The 19,605-nt window shown below is 35.1% G+C and overlaps 3 protein-coding genes across 3 annotated transcripts; 2 read left to right on the top strand and 1 right to left on the bottom strand.

The window, feature by feature from the left end:
- The first annotated feature begins 378 nt into the window (after nucleotides 1–378).
- On the top strand, nucleotides 379–14,716 carry LOC139772672 (sodium-coupled monocarboxylate transporter 1). Its single transcript, XM_071706533.1, has 9 exons — nucleotides 379–968; nucleotides 9,483–9,828; nucleotides 9,988–10,213; nucleotides 10,801–10,868; nucleotides 11,040–11,335; nucleotides 11,568–11,786; nucleotides 11,877–12,060; nucleotides 12,301–12,588; nucleotides 12,974–14,716. The coding sequence occupies exons 2-9, from the start codon at nucleotides 9,496–9,498 to the stop codon at nucleotides 13,223–13,225; spliced, it is 1,866 nt and encodes a 621-aa protein (XP_071562634.1). The 5' UTR covers nucleotides 379–968; nucleotides 9,483–9,495; the 3' UTR covers nucleotides 13,226–14,716.
- LOC139772706 (uncharacterized) lies at nucleotides 3,857–5,160 on the bottom strand. The gene is made up of 3 exons (XM_071706590.1): nucleotides 5,039–5,160; nucleotides 4,355–4,513; nucleotides 3,857–3,992 (listed from the first exon to the last, which is right to left on the bottom strand). Exons 1-3 carry the CDS (start codon nucleotides 5,089–5,091, stop codon nucleotides 3,956–3,958), a joined length of 249 nt encoding a protein of 82 aa, XP_071562691.1. The 5' UTR covers nucleotides 5,092–5,160; the 3' UTR covers nucleotides 3,857–3,955.
- A 191-nt stretch (nucleotides 14,717–14,907) lies between the features above and the next one.
- On the top strand, nucleotides 14,908–19,605 carry Myd (stromal cell derived factor mayday). Its single transcript, XM_071706562.1, has 5 exons — nucleotides 14,908–15,653; nucleotides 16,339–16,825; nucleotides 17,422–17,685; nucleotides 17,778–17,959; nucleotides 18,313–19,605. The coding sequence occupies exons 1-5, from the start codon at nucleotides 15,636–15,638 to the stop codon at nucleotides 18,487–18,489; spliced, it is 1,128 nt and encodes a 375-aa protein (XP_071562663.1). The 5' UTR covers nucleotides 14,908–15,635; the 3' UTR covers nucleotides 18,490–19,605.

Genomic DNA, 19,605 nt, shown 5'->3' on the forward strand with positions numbered 1-19,605 from the left:
TAACCTTGGAACATATAAATCTTGGAAAAGAAAAAAATTAAACACGATATCGTTTTCGTTGAGCCAGCTTAATAATTAAGCCAACTTTTGTTTTTATATGTATCTCGTTTACATGCAAACTGATATGACCTTTCCTTTTGCAAAGATGCGGCGTATTGTGCAGCACAGTATAGAACACAAGCAATTTGCCTTCAATCTCGTTTAATCACTCGTAAAAATTAAGTTTTAAGCCATGTTGCATTTTTATTTTTAAATGCATTATTATTTTTAAGGCGAAAATTGTTATCCTCGAAATTATTATGTCTAAACTGGCAGAATGCAAATCGAGGAAGCAAAGGAAGCGCGTAATTTGTATAAATATGCGGAATTGCAAAGCCGCAGATACATCATGGAAGCGATGTAAGGATCAATTACGTGATTTATCGATTTGTTATCGATGCGGTGCGGTGATGACTAGATGATTGTTACTGTTTCGGCGAGTTTCACGCTGAAACCCGCTCGCACGTAGTAGTAGGGAGATGATGATGGGACTGTTCGTATAAAGGCGCACACGTGACAATTAAAACGAACAGTCTCGATTCCGTTCTCCGTTTAATCCGTCGTTCCTGCGTGCCATTATATATCGCGAAAATCGCGGACTAAGTGGGGCGCGAGGGCAGAAATCGGATCGGAAATCCGGAAGGATTTTGCAAATACTTGGCGATTCTTCGTCTGCGAGTCTCGTCCCAGGCGAAACGAGCAAACTCGCGTACAAGAGCGCGAGGTTTCGATCGAGGGAAGCTCATCAGCCGATCATATATGCGTTACATTAGGAAAACGAGCAAAATCATTCAGCTGCAATTTCGCACGTTCCTATTACGAGAAACTGGCACGCGCGACTAAGCGCGATCAGGCGCTCGAATTTTCCATCTTGCGCGTATAGATTTCGGGTGATCCGTCCCACGTCTTGAAAGAAGCGATATCGAAGGGTAAGATCTACAAGCCTTTTTCTTTAACGTTTCTTAATTAAAGCCGAAAAAATTTTGTTTCTGCGAGTATATAAACTTTCAAATTAACGATTGCTCGCTTTCTCCATTAACATTCTTGATGCAATCGTGTAACGGTGGAAAGTGCGGCGTTTACAGAAATTCTACTTTATTTTTGTTTCTCGTAGCTTCTGCACAGATGTAATGTGCGAATTCAGCTTATGTGCTTTTATCAGTGATTTAAAAATTAAAGTATCTTAGAAATGGACTCCCCTGCTTTTAGAAAAAATATTTCTCACAAAATACTTTCGCTTTATGTACACCCTACTTGTTATATATTACTTGTACAATTGTTCTTGACGCACTTTTACTGCATGATAAAATACTAACAAGTAGCTTTCAATACTTTGTCGTTTCACGCATGAAAATACTGTGTCGGATTAAATTTTAGATACGTGATTATAATATTTCTCGAGTTTCTACGAGAAATAAATACCATGGTTTTGTAAAGATAAAGGAAAGAAAATAATTTGTTACAATAATAATCACTGTATAATAATTGATTCGTACTGTCAATCATTTCTAAACAGTTCTGCGCGTTCTCGTTAGATCAGATAGGTACGTAAAATAGAAACTACGGTCAGATATTATTAGTTGTTAGATATTATAATAATAATTTTATAAGTGGATTAAAATGTATTTCCCCTAGCTGCTATTTTATATGTTAAATTTAGATATATCGATACAATGTATATCGATAATAGTTATTTAGTGGCGTAACAACGGATATTATTTTTAAATTATCTTATTACTACAATAGCTGATATCAAATATTTTGATACTGATAACTTAGTTATTATTTTACGAACAGTCTATAAAAGAAGATAAGAAAGATTCGAAGATAAGAAAAAGTCTAATATTATTGAATTTTAGAAGGTTCGTAAAACCATATTTACAATTTTCATTATTAATTAATTTCTATAAACTATTTTCTGACATTTTCTTATATAAATTTTTTAAATATTATAATTAATTCCAACTCCAATTATTTCAATCTCAGAACTTGTTTCAACTTTAATCTAAAATAGAGTATATTGTGAGATATATTATATTTTTCAAATTAATTTGAAAAATATAATATATTTTTTGTTTCCAACTTTTAGTTATATTTATTACCTAGATTATATTTCGATATTGAAATAACCGGTTCCAACCAGTGAGTTATGAGTCCAACCGGTTCAAACACATATTTGAATAATGATCGAGGAATAGTTAATAACAATGCTGATGATAGTTATTAGCAATTATTTCTACAGCTATGTGCAAATTATTAAACTAGAATTACGTTGATTGCTATACCTCACTTTGATTTTATTACGCAATAATCAATAGGTCAACAAATGATGTGTTTCTCTTGATAAGAATCTATGCTTCGCAAGAAATGTAGATTGGCTTGATTATTTAGTCTTTCATGTTGATTCACGCAATGGATACTTAATGAGATTGATTTATGCTTGCTTTTGTTTAGATTTGAAAATTACAATTTCTAATTTAACCGTCGTATCTGTTTAATTATTATCTTAGATATCGAGCTTAAAATTTCTTTTTTAAATTACTTTTAATTATTTTTAATTATTTTTGTATTAATTATTTTTAATTATTCATAATATATTTGATAAATTATGGTATTAACTATTATGTTTTAAAAATGTGACATAAAGTGGATAAACAGTGTCATTTCTTGCAAAATTTGCAAAATATGAATAATATAAATTGTATCTAACATCTTAGCATTCCATAAATTTTCCACACCTTCGATTAACACCATATTGACGCGTTGATTTGAGTTAATTGATATTTCGATCAAAGTGGTATCGATGACGTTTGAATCAAGACGATATATCTTTGACATGATCGATAAGATTTAAGGTGAATGGTGTCAAACGAAAGAACCAATTGAGACTGTCTCGTATATCAATTTATCCGAGCGTTGTTAAAGCATCATTAAAATTATTGTTGAACAATTTTCTGAAACTTGCTGTGTCGCTTGACGAATATTTTTATATTAATTTCTGCTGCCAGATGGTTTTTTAAAAAGTTAATTAATATTTTGACATGCTTAGAATTGGACTTGACACGTGCGTAAAAATCACTTTTGTTGGTACGCAGTCATGTTGTAAGACATCGGCTTATACAGTCAGCTTATGAAATGAATCATAATTGACTGATAATTCATGCAGCATGCAGATAATTGATAAATTAATAATGATGTAATTAAAATTGTCAGTTGTGATAAGTGTACTTTCCGAATAAACTGCATGAACATGAGTCATTAAAATACTTTTTTGACAACAAGTGTATATACGTCGATTATTAGGACTTGAAAACTATAAATTTGTGAGTCGACTATCCAAACAGTGCAGAGGATGGAAGTGCGGACACTTACAATTAGTAAGACATAATACAATAAATTTACTTTTAAACTTACTTTTTATATGAAAATAAAAATCACTGTTGGATATAATCGCATCACTCTTGCGTGGAATGCACAAAGGTGAAATAAGATATCGATGCCTTCGTTAGCTAGAATGAAATATTTCTTATATGTCGTAAATCACAAATAAATATTCACAAAATATTATACGTAATATACAACATAAACTTTTACCGTAGCAAAACATTCTAAGGACAATATCAATATTCCGCCTAGATGTAAGTTGAAAGTTTTGCTACCTCTTTGCAAGAGAAACAATATTAGTTTTTGTACGTGTAATGGTGCCATGTACCACCGAACATTGTAACTGTGTGAATTAAAAACTGCATAAGAGCAATGCATCTAAATAATTAAATAATAGAAAATACATTTGTAGCATGTATTATTATCTCTTACGCTGTGGAGAATACGTGGTCACTGTGATCTGTAACTTCTTGCCCGATATAATTCAATAGAAATATGGTTACAAAGATTACACCTACAATTAATAGGTGTATTATACAGTCGATATTATCTCCAAATGTCGTAGAAATCTGAAATATAATGCGATTATCATGTGTGTATATACATATCGCAATATATAGAAAAAATTACATTTCGTAACACATTGAAAAGTTTACATAATACAGAAAATTACAAAAAATTTCTTCCTACGTACAGATCTTTCAAAATTGTATAAAATCTCGGTAATTTTAATATCGTAAAATATGACACTGTTCACACCAAAATACGTCTAATAATATGCGAGAACTCACTCCATAAAAATTGGTGCTCAAACAAATCACACAAGTTGTTATTAAAAAAAATAATGATTTTTGGAAATTATCAAATAGATCCTTAGAGAACCTTTAAAAAATATTATTATTTATATTGCTATTAGTAGATAAATACTAACTTGATAGCTTTACGATGAATATCTACCGCCAGAATCATTTCTTTATACATTATAATCTCGTCCTTTAAGCTAACACTCATTTCTTTATACATTATAATTTCGTCGTTTAAGCTAACCTTTTTCACTATATTTGTCATCAATGCTTTCTCGATGCGGTAACTATAAATAATTTTCTTATAATTATATAGTATACATATAATCTTATTGCATGAAAAAAAATAATTTGCTAGTATAACATACGTTTTGTTATTTTGTTATTTAGTTACTTGGAAAGGAAAAAACTTCTTAAAAAATTAATTTGTTTGTAAAAGTATTTTTTCTAATCTATAAAACATTTCATCAACAAATTAAATAACATTAATTCCTGTTCTATCATCAAAAAGCTATTGTTACAATAATGAGATGTGTTTGCTAAAGATAAGAATATAATGTTTCACGAAATTTTTTTTGATAGACACAATTTTCAATTTTGTTAATGAAGATTTTGCACAAATGTCAAACAATTTATTATCTTAAGGAAAAGTTTATTCATATTTACATAACATATACGTATAATAACAAAAGTGACTTCAATACGATAGCAACATTATTTTCATGTGTAAATTTGTGCTAAATGAGAATAATTTTCAACAAATTTTTCGCAATTACGCAACTGTTACATTTATTCACATTTATTTTTTTCACCTGGCGATTCTAAACATTCCACAGGCATGTTTAATGTAGGCGTAGAGCCACATTCCTGTTGCTGTCAATACAATTCCTCCTATACCTATGATTGCATAGATGTGCAGTAGAGGTAAATAACCATATTTTTCTTGGTTAACATAGTACACAGGTATTCTGTTTTGTATGTGGTAATATATTTAAGATTTGTTTATGAAGACAACACCAGGAATGAACGCTAAACTTGGGATAGAAGCAGCAGCAGCTGCGTTGCCGAAGTAAAACACTATAATAGGAATGTTTAAAAAAATAATTATATAATTCATTGTTTTTATTGTTATATATCGTTGATATATCATTGATATATCCCTTGATATATCCTTGATGTGTACGCTTCAAAGTTGTTCACTATTCTTAATTTCTCTCCAGTATTTTTACAAAACATATGCTGTAAGATGTTGAACTGCTTAACGTTCCAATTTTTCTGCACTTTTCAAAATAATATACCCATATATAGGGTTTTACAATCGGCCCAATACTGAACCAATATTAGTTATTACACTGACCCAGTATTGGGCCGATTGCAAAACCTTATATAGGTAATTAAAATAACAATAAATACGTTATTGCAAAAATATATTTTTATTCCGTGTATTTATTATTTGTCATATGGACAAATATATTCGGATATAATTTTATTTATTATCGTTATAAGTGTAAAAAAATTAATCTCAAAGAAGAATAGAATTACCCCATTTATGTTTGCATAACGACTGGGTTATAGCAAATTGGTTGAAAATGTTGTTTACCGGCAAAAAGTAAATTTAAATTGTTTGGATTATATAGAATTCAATGTGTGTGTGTGTGTGGATTCATTGAAAAAAAATAACAGCCATAGAGGTATTAGAAATAAAACATGAATGCAGCTGCAGTATTATAATTTGAAAAAATTTATCAGGCAGTAATGTTGATTTACTGTATTAAATGTAAAGTACTACGGACAAAAATTAATGAATATTTTAACTAAATATTTCAACAATTCTGAATACATTTCTCCTAAAAAAATCCAAAAACCAATTTTTGTTACGTAGTCATCATCAAAAAGTTGATCTAAATCCTCGTCAAACATCTTAAAAACTATTTTAAAAAATATTTAAAAGTAAGTCAATTTAAAAATAGTAACGCATTTTTTTAAGTGTCAGGTTATTAAAAGTGACCGAGTATCCTTCCCACAATAATTTATAATTTCACCTTATAAAATCTATTCCTTAAAAAATAGAAGTAGTTTTTAATAGCAAAGATAATAAAAATATCAATAAATATTAATAAACTATTGCTTTATATTATAAAATTGCGTCAAAGTTTATACTAATTTTGCCAATTTTAGGATTTAGCTAGTGTCCGAATAATTTAGTATTATATTTACGATTATCTCACACACATTGGCAACATATACTTTTTAATAATTTCTTAAATCTACGAAATAATTTGATATCTCTTCTTTTTCAACACATTTACATATTCAGTTGACTTATTGATAACGGAATTATATAAAACTTTGTCGAAAAATGATTGTCCTAAAACATTTGATCAGGTACTATATGTCTAATTATATTTTTTATATTTCAAAATATGATATCTGGACTTATTTAGAACTAGATTTAGATAAGTAAAAATGATAAAATAAATTTATTTAATTACAATAATAATCTACTCTTCTTTTGCAATATGTATTAAATATCAAGAGAAATTGTCTTACATATCACTATTCCCGTAAAACGCTTCGCTTCGTTTCCATATTTCTTTATGATAGCTATTTCGTTCTCATCTTCTAGTTCGTCACAGATGTGTTGAAGCTCTTCCAATAATCGCTTCACCTTTGGTATCAACATTTCATTTTATTATTTGATTAGTCTCGTTGGAAATTTGGAAAAAAGCTATTTTGTATAAAGTCTGGCTTATCAAAAATATTTATTCTATACATTATTTATATTATTTAATTGCATACAGCAAAAGACCAACTTACAATTTGATTGTTAATTCGAAACGAGTTGTATAGAATTGGATATATAACAAACATTGATGCGGTTGAGAGAACCTTGATAGCGATATCGATAGTGCATTTGGCAGACACAAACACTGCAAACTACAATCGATATTTATAGATTTATTTTCAAAAAATATTTTTTTAATTTAAAAAAGCCTTTTTTACGCGATTAACCTAACTGCAGATATAAAATAGCCGATTGTTTTTCTATATACTATAATAATGTAATAAGCAATTCATATCACGGAAAGAACGGTTTTGCTGAGGTATCTAAAAATTTAGCTAGATACAGATCTGACAAAATAATTTTATTGCACCATCAAAATAATTATGTAGATCAAACTGATTGCTAAAATGTCAAAATTTTTTGCAGCATCATCATACTTCAGCGACCTACTATAATTATTTTGATGACAACAAAATTATTTTCAGACCTGTATCTTGCTAAATTTTTAGATACTTCAGCAAAACCGTTCTTTCCGTGTAATTCTTACCATATATTATAGCAATTGTATAATAATATACTCTTTCGCAAAATTGATAAACTATATCGAATAGATTATGAAAATAACAAACATACATCAGATGGACAGACGATCGTGAAATTGTATTCAAAGAGAATTTTCAATCGCAAAAATCGAAGTTAAAAAATTATAATATAATTACAAATTTGTTTACGAATTTAAATGTACCTGGGGCACAATAAGGCTGAGCCAAATACTGAAAAATAACATCTGCTGAAACTGTACGAGTTTGGATTGCTGATAAGGCCATAATCCAATTGCAAGAAGAAGAATCTGATGATATCTAAAATGCTGCGCGACACTGATCATTACTATGCGAGAAACGACACACGTCTGACTAACACAAGAAGAAATCAACGAGCATTTCTTTCCTTTCACAAGATACGGTGGTAGAGAAAATACTACCTTGAAATCAAAACACTCGCGAATTAATGTTTCTGCCGGGAAGGAACGGGCGATCGATTGACTTGACACCAACAGACATTCAAACGTTTGTTTCCCACAATGCTCATAATATTTTAATCGAAGTCCGCGCAAACGCATGGCTGCGTTGTCCTTTCTCACGACGCACTTTATTGTCTATTTTTGAATAACACGCTTGTTGGCCAAGAGGAACAAGCACTACTGGCGTTGCGTACCAACATGTTAAGGCTGCGTTCGGAAACTTTACTCGGGTGGCTCGGGTGCACACCGCGTCGTTCTATCTTTGTTATTTACTACAAATTGAACAAGAACAGACCGACGCTGGTGTGCACCCGAATAAAATTTCCGAACGCAGCCTAAGTATCTAATTATTGTTAATAAAAGACGGAATATTGCAAACTGCAAGTCATCGAAATGTCCATACTAGTGGTATCTAAGAGATTTAAATATTCTCGCAAATCATGTAAAGAATTGTGTTAATAAGTTTCTTTCATATATTGTACATAACATATACAACTGACATTTTATACGCACCACATGTTTACTTGTTTTAAATCTTACCTACTCTACTGCAAATTGTAATACGCTGCCAGATGATATGTTTTACGTCACTGTTGCATAGATAGAATATACAACGGTGAAGTAGGATAACGATGCCTTTGTTAACTAGAATGCAATGTGTCATACGATACTATCTGTGCCGAATATCAAATATACACAATATATTAAACGCAACGATATAAAGTGATTTTTTTTACCGTGGCGAAAAGTTTGATGGAAAGTGACAACACTCCACCAAGAGACACGCGAAAAGTTTTGCTGCCATTTTGCAACAGAAATAGTATCAACCTTTGTACGTGCCAAGGTGTTACCTGCACTGGTGTTACGTACCACCGACCATTATGATAACTTACAGATTTCTGAATAAATATTATGTCTTATATTACTTAATTTTTTAATTCGCATTTTTCTATGGAGAGTTAAATTCCAAACTTACTAAAGATTATGTTTTTGAAGTATTTTTTGGTCTATTTGGCTATGTATAAATAATCATTAAATATGTTAAAAATATAATTATCTTATATTAAATAAGAGAAAAAAATAAGAGGCAAAATCAAAAGAAAAAGTTTCAAAAACGTAATCTTTAACGACTTTAGAATTGGTCTTGGCAAAGATTTGATAAAACGTTATTTTTTTATTATTTTTCCGTATCTTTAACATGAAATTTCCTTTATATAAGTAAACCTCAAATCAAATTCAAGTAAAACTTACTGGAAATTAAATATAAAATAAAATTTTGCTTAAACTCATAAAAGCGTGTCATTTTTATCGCATTCAATAAAAAACCTACAACATCTTTAACGATAAAGAAACTGTTTCTCTAGATTTATCATTTAATTCTCAACTTTGTAAATTTTTTTTCTCAACTCTGTATAGAAATACAGTGTGTAAAATAAAAAACGATCGTCAGGCACTTCTAGAAAATGCGGCCGCATCTTCTCGTTCTGTTCTTCTTCCTGTCGGCGTCATCCGCGGAGCAGCGGCGCGTAAGAAGCGTCGAGGAGGAATGTCGCGCGGAGCATCCCACTTTGCTCTATTATTTCTCATGGGCGGATTATACGGTGTTCGCGACAATGCTGCTGGTGTCGTGCCTGATTGGCACCTTCTATGGCTTTTTCGCCAAGAAGCAGGAGACCAGTCAGGATTTTCTGCTGGGCGGCTCCAGCATGAGCACGTTCCCCATGGCGATGTCATTGACCGCCAGCTTCATCACGGCCATCGAACTCCTGGGGAATCCTGCGGAGATGTACGGACAGGTACGGAAATTTAATATAATATGAATTTTCAAACTCTATTACAATCGGAGACGATCGAAAAAGAACCTGAGAATTTGCGAAAGAAAGTTTCTCAAGTTTAGTTATTAATAGAATCTTCTTTAAAGATCATCTCTGAAAATGTCGCCGTTTCCGTTGCAGGGAACTCAATTCTGGATGACCTGCATCTCTTTCATACTCGTGGTACCGATCACCTCCTGCCTGTACCTGCCGGTGTTCATGAAATTAAAGCTGACATCGAGCTACGAATACCTGAATTTGCGCTTCGACCGGCATTGCCGATTGCTCGCGAGCGTGTTGTATATGTTGCAAATGGTGCTGTACACGTCGGTAGCTGTGTACGCACCTGCATTAGCGTTAAGTCACGGTAAGTGATAACGGACGATCCTTTAACCTGGACTTATCGCTGGACTTGTCCTCCAAAATGACATAATTGAAATTAAGTTATAAGCACTTTTATAATAAATATCGCTTTTTGCCTTTGCTTCAAATCACAGTTGAAGAGCTATATTTTTAATTTTATTATCATTAAGTTTATGGCTAAAGCAACAAGGATTTATTTACAAGATAATTTGCAATCCGGTCGCAATATAATAAAATAATGCAGATAATTGTGAGAGTTACAAAGTTTGGCACAAGCTCTTTTCGATGTAATATAAAGTATATTAAAAATCTTGAAGTTTAATCGCTCCGTTCGAGGCGCTAGTTTGCAAAAAATAACTTTGAGAAAGAAAAAAGAAAACTTTTACACTCCCAAAACTCACTCAGAATGATTCCCGTTATTGACCTTCTTATATAATCGCATTTCATTAAACTGGTCTGGATATATAGTTTCTGCCACAACTTAGAAGTATCTGTAATATTTTGACAATTGCTCCGTCCGTATCTCACAATTCTCACAATTCACAAAATTCAGCAACTTTAAAATTATAAACAATTTTCTTTAATTTGCAGTAACGGGCCTGAATACTTACATAGCCGTCACTCTAGTCTACGTTGTCTGCATTTTCTACGCCTCACAGGTTCGTATTTTTTTTTTCACGTAATTGTAGACGTAAATAATCGAACAATATTGCACGTATTTCGTTAAGCGCTAATTATCGCAAAAGATATAATTTTCTTTTACACACACGTAAATAATATTTGTATCTCTTGCGTAATCTTAATTCATTTGCTGTTATTATTCTCGACAGGGTGGTATGAAAGCCGTGATAATGGCCGATACTTTCCAAGCCGCCGTACTTATTGGTTCGTTGTTCCTCATCTTGGGCTACGGACTGTCCTGGGCGGGTGGAACTGCCCGTGTTTGGCAGGAGAACGCGAATTCCGGCAGGATGGAATTCTTCAATATGGATCCTAGTCCTACGGTACGGCACAGCTTCTGGAGTGTTGCGATCGGTGGTACTTTCTACTGGACCACCATGTTCTGCAGCAACCAAGCGTCCGTCCAAAAGTATCTCAGTGTCGAGAGCATCTCGCAAGTAAGAATGTAAGTTTCTCAGACCGTAAAGAAGTTTTAGTTAACAAACTGTAGCAAGCTTTAAGTTTTTAAGCGGCAATTCTACGAGCAATATATTTATTGTATTCATCATTATACTTTATTGGCGCGTGATCGAGATACAGTTCAATGAAAAATTCGAGTTTTTATTATTAAAAAAATTATATGAGTTATTATTAAAAATGTATCATCGTTCATTAATTAATCGTTGTTTTTTTTACAGAGCGTTGTGGGTGTCTGCGTTCGGGATGATTGTAATTTATAGTGTGAACTTTCTGACTGGAATGGTGCTATACAGCGCTTACAAAGACTGCGATCCTTTAACAGCCGGATATATAAGCGGCCAGGATCAAATACTTCCGTTGTATGTGATGAATTTCTTGGGAAGCCTTCGCGGAATGCCCGGATTCTTCGTGGCTGGTATCTTCGCCGCGTCTCTCGGGTTGGTAGAAAACGTCTGAAGAAAAAATTATGTAACATATCTAATGAGAAAGAAATTTATAATTTATTTAATCTTGAACTGTATTTACAGAACTGTGGCGAGTGCTCTGAACTCGTTGGCAGCGATAACCTGCGAGGACATTTTTCGTGGTCTTCTCCAGATAGACTTGCCGACGAGCAAAGGCGCCATTTACGCCAGATGGATCAGCATATTTTTCGGAGCCCTCAGTTTCGCGCTGGTCTTCGTCGTCGAGCGTCTCGGTAGCGTTCTGCAGGTAGCTTACATATTTCACTTGCGTCCTTTGCGAATTCGAGGAATATGAGACTTGAAGAAAAATAATAAACATTTTTGACGTATACCTTCCTATGCTATTATTATCTTGCGACGCAATGCCGTTGTATAGTCCAGCTTTTTGTAAAACAGTTTAGCTGTCTCATTTTTTCCTTTCCTATCGCGCTGTAAGTTAACATTCCGGTCTATCGAAAGGCATTATCAAAGAAATCATTGTTTCTAGGTTGCGCTGTCTTTCAATGGCATGGTTGGCGGTGTGACTTTAGGCTTATTCTCCTTGGGCATGTTTGTGCCGTGGGCTAATGCCAAAGGAGCAATAGTAGGTGCTATCACGAGTTTGGCAGTCGTGCTGTGGATCGGATTGGGCGCCCAAGTTGCGGCTGTAAACGGACAGATTCAATTGGATAGCAAACCCACATCGATTGCAGATTGCCCCTGCATAAATGAGACCACAATCGTGATCGATCAAATCGAGCACAACTCCGCTGATGAAGTCTGGTCTATATACAAGGTGAGATTTGTCTTCTCGAAGGCATGGGGTTCGCAATTACGTAATGTAACTATGCCTCCTAGCGTTTCAATTCATTACAAAGTCGCACTATTTCTGCAATTAAACGCCTATTAGTAAACTGTAAAACGTTTAAGTTTTTAACTTATTTTCTTTTATAATTAATTAATTTAATTTATATATAGATTTGTTAGACTCCGCGCAATTATATGGTCATATACTCGTTCGTTTTAAGTTTTGATTCTTCTCGCCATGTATTTGCTTTTATTTTTCGTATAATGATTTGTTTCGCGATTGTAGTTTCTGTGAAAAGAGGAATTTATTCAAGATCTCGTATACAACAAGTACATTGACAAATGAGATAAGTCTTACGCGATATGATTTGCAGACCAGTTACCTGTGGTACAGCGCGATCGGTTGGATGTTGACCATGCTGGTGGGCCTGGCGGTGAGCTTCGCGACGGGCGCGCAAAATCCCGCCGACGTCGATCAGGATTTCCTGAGTCCGCCGATCGCGGCCATGTTCCGCATGCAGACGAAGCCTCGCGCCTCCACAAATGTCCAGGGCATCGCGAACTTCGGCCTCGAGCTGGAGGATGAAAAGCCGCGGCAAGCGGACGTTTGCAAGAGCCCGAAGTGATCTTCTCGCGAGAGAGATCATCGATGAAGATCAAACACGCCTGGGGAACGTAGAACGCCGAGAGCGAGAGAGCAATCTAATTCACTGAACATTTCGTCGGATGATTTATCAGATGACCGAAGAGTGTTGCACGGCGGGATATTCGTCCTCGAGGGTTCGGTTTGAGAGAGCGTAAAATCCATTTCCCAGACGGCGCAGAAATTTGACAAACACCTATCACATTTGGAAAAAGTTCTAATCGTTTAAACGTCGTTCTGGACTTGAATGGGATAAATTGTTCCATCAGTAATTCCACAGTACTTTCTTGCCAGTATTAGTTTCGAGGAACAACGAGATTAACTAATTGTTCGAGACATACTCTGCGTTCCTACTCGTGGGCCTGTTGAGAATGAAACCCAGAGTTCTGCGAGGATTAATTTAATTAATCGCAATGAATAATCAATACAAAGGTAGTTTGAAAGAATTACAGAGAGTCTTATTTCCTCTAACATTCGTACGTTTTTTCTTCCTGCGCAAAGTGATCCGAGAGTATGTGACTGACAAAATAGTAGACGTTGCAGCAGCGCTACGGAATTTATTCCCAAAGATATATTACCATGACGGAACAGGACAGATGAGGGAGAATTATGAGTTTTTTTGTTATCGAGTTTGCATGAAAACGATGCCGTATATAATTTATAAAAGAAACATCGCGCACGTCTGCATTGTTTAAGCGCATTTCTTTATAACATTCTGAATAATGCGATTTGACTTGCCTAGCTGACTTTCCCATGTAAACGCGATAGCAAAAATTTAGATTATATATTCTGCGTATAATTTATATACAATTTACATACATGCATTATAACCGCGTCATTAAATAACCATAATTCATTATTAAATATTATAAATATTACCAGTAAATCAGAAGAAGATTACTTAAGTCTTTCTTTTTTTATTTGACGCACGACCGATTTTACTTCCAGAATTATTTTATCAGTTTATACCTTGCGCATTGCTTCACGTTAGGAATTCTTATATCCTATGGAGACAGGTATCTCAGCATGCACTAAAGATGTTTGACTGTATCATTGTACTTTTATCTCTTTGCTTTCGCATAATTTATTAACGAGACAGCGCGTTCTGCGAAGATTGTAGGATAGCAGATTGAAATAGATATTAAAATATTATTATTATACTTATTTCTGTAAATATATTTTTGTGGAACAAATAAATATTTAATGATATGGAACAATAATTACAAGCTTAAAGAAGGACCGATTTTAATAATTATATTAATAAAATAATCGATTAATCGCCAACTACATAAAGCTAAATACTTCCTTATGAGTAAAAACAATTTTAACAATAAAAATCTTTCTTTAAACAAATATCTAGAGCTCACACGATTAATAAATCAAAAAAGGAGCTTAGAGCTGTAACAGCTAGGGTGTCCTTTCCTTAAAGCCTCTTTCAGCTAGTAATTAATTTCCAAACGTTAAGTTATTGAAACTAGTTAGTAATTTTTTAGTATTAAATCTGAGCAATTCTTTGAAAATAAAAACAATTGCAGTTTTTTTGCCAAAGCTCTTCATAACTATGGCCCAATCAGTCAAACTCTTATTCTACCTGATGCAATTGCGGTAGCGAAGTAAAAAGTCTCCCTTAGGTAATTTTAAAAGAAGATATATATTAAATGCGGTATCCCACTACCGACCGAGCGCACAAGCATCGGTATTCCCGTTAAATATCTAAGTACGCTCACCGCGTACGTTAACACCGTTTGTGTTATTGTCGGAGGGAGGAGAGAAGGAGAACGAGACAGTGAAAGTGGATCAATACGAGTACACGGTGAGCGTGCGGCCTGTATGGCAGCGTGCGGCTGTTTCTCCCGCGAGGCCGCCTGTTCGCGCTCGCAAGGCACGATCACCGGCCACCGTTGACGGATATCAGATCCCATCGTCTTTGACCAGTCGTGCACGTCGTCGACTTTATCTCGCGAATTCCATCCGCGGGATTGACAGAGGGGGATGCGCGGGGCTGCGATCGGGTCGACGGTGTTCCATCGAGGGTGTTTCGACTTGGCGCGTCAGAGGCGGTTTCGTCTTGGCGGCTTTCGGGATTTGATTTCTCGGGACGATTAAGGAGATTGATAGTCTCTCCCGCCGGGAGACTGTCACCTCGTCCTCCGATCTTCGATTACCCCCCCCCCCTCCGCTGTCCGTTTATCACTGACAATCGTATAGGGTGTCGTATAGGGTCGCGTGTTCGATTATGCAGGCGCGGTAGTGACGGACGGGCGACAGATCGATCTCTCGCTGCATGGGAGTCGGGAAGATTGGAAACTTGGCCGGTTTGTGGTTGACGGGGAAAACGAAGAGGGAATTAGAAAGCGGCTCTCGGGTCACCGTGTACATGTTACGTCGCCGAGATGTACCTGTCTCATCTTGTGAGTATAAGAACAAAAGTCACCGGCATTTTATCGGGATATCTATTACATAAAATCCGCTCTCATGCTTCTTGATTCATAAGTTACACGTTGATTACGTTATTTATTTTGCGTAACCTTTTTACTCGTACCGCTGTATCTATATACAGTGCACCGAAACTTTTTAAAGTTCTAAAGCTTAGTTGAAGCGTCCATTTATTTTACAAAAAGGTAAGAGGATTCTCAAAGTTGTTTGCTACGTTATTGAGCACAAAAAATAAACCTATAAGCAATAAATATATAGATTAATTTTATATTCATTGTATTGTTGAGTATATAGCGCGTCACGAGGATGTTTATTTCATTTTACTCTTGTAATGGAAATGTATTTGTAAATTACAAGAAAACGAAATAAAAGTGATTTGCAAATATTATCTATATTTTTTATTTAAGTTTTTATTTAAATATCTATTAATCCATCCATTAGTCCCTCGATCTATATTTTGTATTATGGATATCTATATCATTCTATATTTTCCAAACCAATTTTCGCTGATACATTTTATTCAAATACCTTCTTCTTCTTCATTTATAAATAATTATCCATGTTTGCAACTTTATTTCTACCGCGACTCATATTTTTTCTTAATAACACAAACATAAAACTTATCAGAAAAAGTTGACGAAGATTAAATCTCCTCAAAAGGTACGAAGGGCGACCTGCAGGCAGGAACTGACTTGCCTGCGATTCCTGCGTTGGACCGTCCTGGTGCCGCTCGTGATTTATATATCGCTCCTATTCGTCAAGTACAATAAAAGCGTGCCTCTGAAAAGTTTGTCGACCCCATCGAGCGACAGGGACAAAGAGGGTGTCGCGATAGACAGCTTGTTCTTCGAATTGGAGGCCGTGACGGCGGAGAAGAAGAGCTTGGCGGGTTACAAGGAGACGGGAGACGTCAATCGGCGCGGTGACGAGGAGAGCGTACGGCGGGAGGTCGCGGAGGCGGAAAATCGTCAGGATCCGAGGGGCCTTCTCGAGGACATTTTCCGGAGAGCCGACACCGACGAGAACCAATTGCTGGACATCCAGGAACTGGCCAAGTGGATCCACGCGAAGATCACCGAGCATATCACGCGCGCCATGCGCGAGAACGTCGGCCTGTTCACCGCCATCGACAACAATCCTAGAAACGGTAGGTATACTCGGATTATTGCATTTTGCTGATTGCGGTGCGGTCGGTACGAGCGTTAATTAAAATCAATCGGGGCTCGGCTAACGCCGGCGTTAATTAACGTTAATTAACGCCATCTACGCGAATGGCTTTATTTCACGTTGATCCATCGTTTTCGAGTCGAGTCGGATTTCGGTCTGCGATACATGATTGCACGTGAATAATTGACGAGTGGTTTCTATATACTCTGTTACGATTCTATATTGATGTCAAATAATTAAATATTAATATGGAATATCAAAGAGAAAACCACATTCTCGCCATAATACACGCGCACGTTTAGCATGTTTGTTTTGCTATTCTGAAACTATATTACGGCAATGGAACAACGGAGCTAAAAATCTCCTTTATTAATTGATTAATTGATAAATAAGTCAACTGATTGATAATACATAATTAATATAATATATATATTTAACTAATTTATTAATTGTTTATTTTAAAAACGTAACTCTCTTGAGAAGAAATTCTTGTGACGTGTATAATCTTGAAACAGCCAAAGTAAAGTTTGATGATACGAACTAACGTTACTAATAATTTCTTAATATTTGTCACAGGTGAGGTATCGTGGGATGAATATCACGCTTATTTCCTGAGGATCCACGGTTTCTCCGAGACCTACATAAATTCCCACAACAAGAAGCACAGCGAGATGCCGAGGGCGCTGAAGGAGAGCATAATGAGGGATCGTGCGCGGTGGGCCGAGGCAGCTAGGAACGACCCCGAGAAGTTGGCGCTGGACGAATTTCTAGCTTTCACACATCCCGAGAGCAGTCACCGAGCTCTTCTGCAAATGGTGGAGGACCTCTTTGAAAAATTCGGTCGGGCATCGTCAGTCCTGTACCTACTTTTTACTTTACTTTTGACCAACGCGAATTCGCGTTAACCGCAGCCCGTTCGTGCACTCTTCTAGATCGGGACGGTGACGAGCAGCTAACGGAAGACGAATTCTCGGATTTGCCGTCGGAAGGGATCGGTCTGGATTTACGCGAAGATCGACAGCAGTCGATAGGAGGCAGCGAAGACAGGCGTAAGGAGTTCCGACATCTGATTGACAAGAATAAAAACGGGAAAGCGGATCGAACCGAACTGCTGGTGAATAATAGAATACGTAATAAGAGACGTAAATAAGTTAATAAGAGACACGGAGACTCCGCGATTCAATGAACGAACAGTAGATGAACAATATTATTTATTACAAGCAATATTTTGCAGCGTCTTTCCCTTAAATATGACGTAATATAAGAAACGCTTAAAAGACAATTTTTGCGAAATATTTTTGCAAAATTTTAACTTTGAACACATTGTGATTGTGTATTAAAATTAAATGTCACGATTGGCGTAATGAAATATTCTTTGTACATTTTTACGAATGTCGCTACGCATAGACATGTACAAAAGTTTCTTTTTTTTTCGACTTTATGATAAAACCGAAACTTTTCTTTTAGATGTACATCGATCCACGAAATCCCAGACATGCTATCCAAGAGGCCCAACACTTGATCACTCTGTCGGACACGAATTTGGACGGGAAAGTGGATCTTCCGGAGATTCTGAGCAAGATGGACCTATTTCTCGACAGCAAGATGGTAGACACCGAGAAAAGTTTTCACGATGAATTTTGATAATTTCCGCGTGTAAACGAATGTAATTATAAACATTGAAGATTGAAGAGGAAGGTCCCTTCTCTGATACTGAGAGGTTTTAGACAATATGATTTTTCCATCGATGGTCAATGAAGGAAGACCAATAATATAGTTAATTAATCGATTTGTGCAGGGTACACGTTAGCAAACTTTAACGGAGTTTCTTTACGAACGTTAATCGACTTATCGCGCAAATAGAAATTGTAGGCTTTTAGAACGTATCTGTGATAGTCTTTACGACGTAGATTGAATATCGTTTAAGTAGGCACCAATTATTGAAGTATTTGAAGTTATGACTATAATGGCGGATAAGCGGTACGTTAATTTGTGATAAACAAGGAAATGATTCAATCAGATCGTTACACTTAGGATGATCAATAATTAATTGGATGAACGACGATAATATGAAGGGTTGCAAATCCGTCCTTTTGTAGACTCTCTTTCGCGACTTGTTAGTGTTTCTCGTGTGTGAATAGGTCGTAAACTATCTAGAAGACTTATTTAGATTCCAGATACAGAGATTAAAAAAAGAATTCTCCGTTTTGAATTATCGGTCTAAAGATATCGTTTGAATCGTGCAAGAAGAAAATATCAGAAATAATAAATAACATAATATAACTAATTTAATTTGTGATATTAATGAGGTAATTAATATTTATATATATACAACAATATGTTCGTACGTTATATATGATAAAATGATAATATAATGTTACGATATATATATTAATGTAATATTATATATTTAACATGAAACATATATTATACACTGAATGTTTTTGAAGGCCAGAAACTGCAAGAAGTTTACGAAATTGAAAAGCGGGAAATGTCTGAAGATATTATGACCAAAATATGAAACATAATAGCCCGCTTTGACGAAGGCCTCTGACAACTTGGAGAACTGAAATGCAACTCGTTGCTCACTATCGACGAAAAATGTATCTATCTGTGACGACTTAATGTAATCTCATTTTGAGGTAAAATTTCGTATTACTTACATTTTAAAAAGAAAAAATCGATGTTCCTTCGTAGAAAGATTTGCTAGTGGGTTTTTCTATATTGTGATCTGGCACAATAAAACTTATTTAGAAACAA

This window comes from Temnothorax nylanderi, unplaced genomic scaffold (genome assembly GCF_030848795.1).
Source record: "Temnothorax nylanderi isolate EJ_2023f unplaced genomic scaffold, tnyl_v1.0 TNYL_tig0052_pilon, whole genome shotgun sequence".
Lineage (NCBI taxonomy): Eukaryota > Metazoa > Arthropoda > Insecta > Hymenoptera > Formicidae > Temnothorax > Temnothorax nylanderi.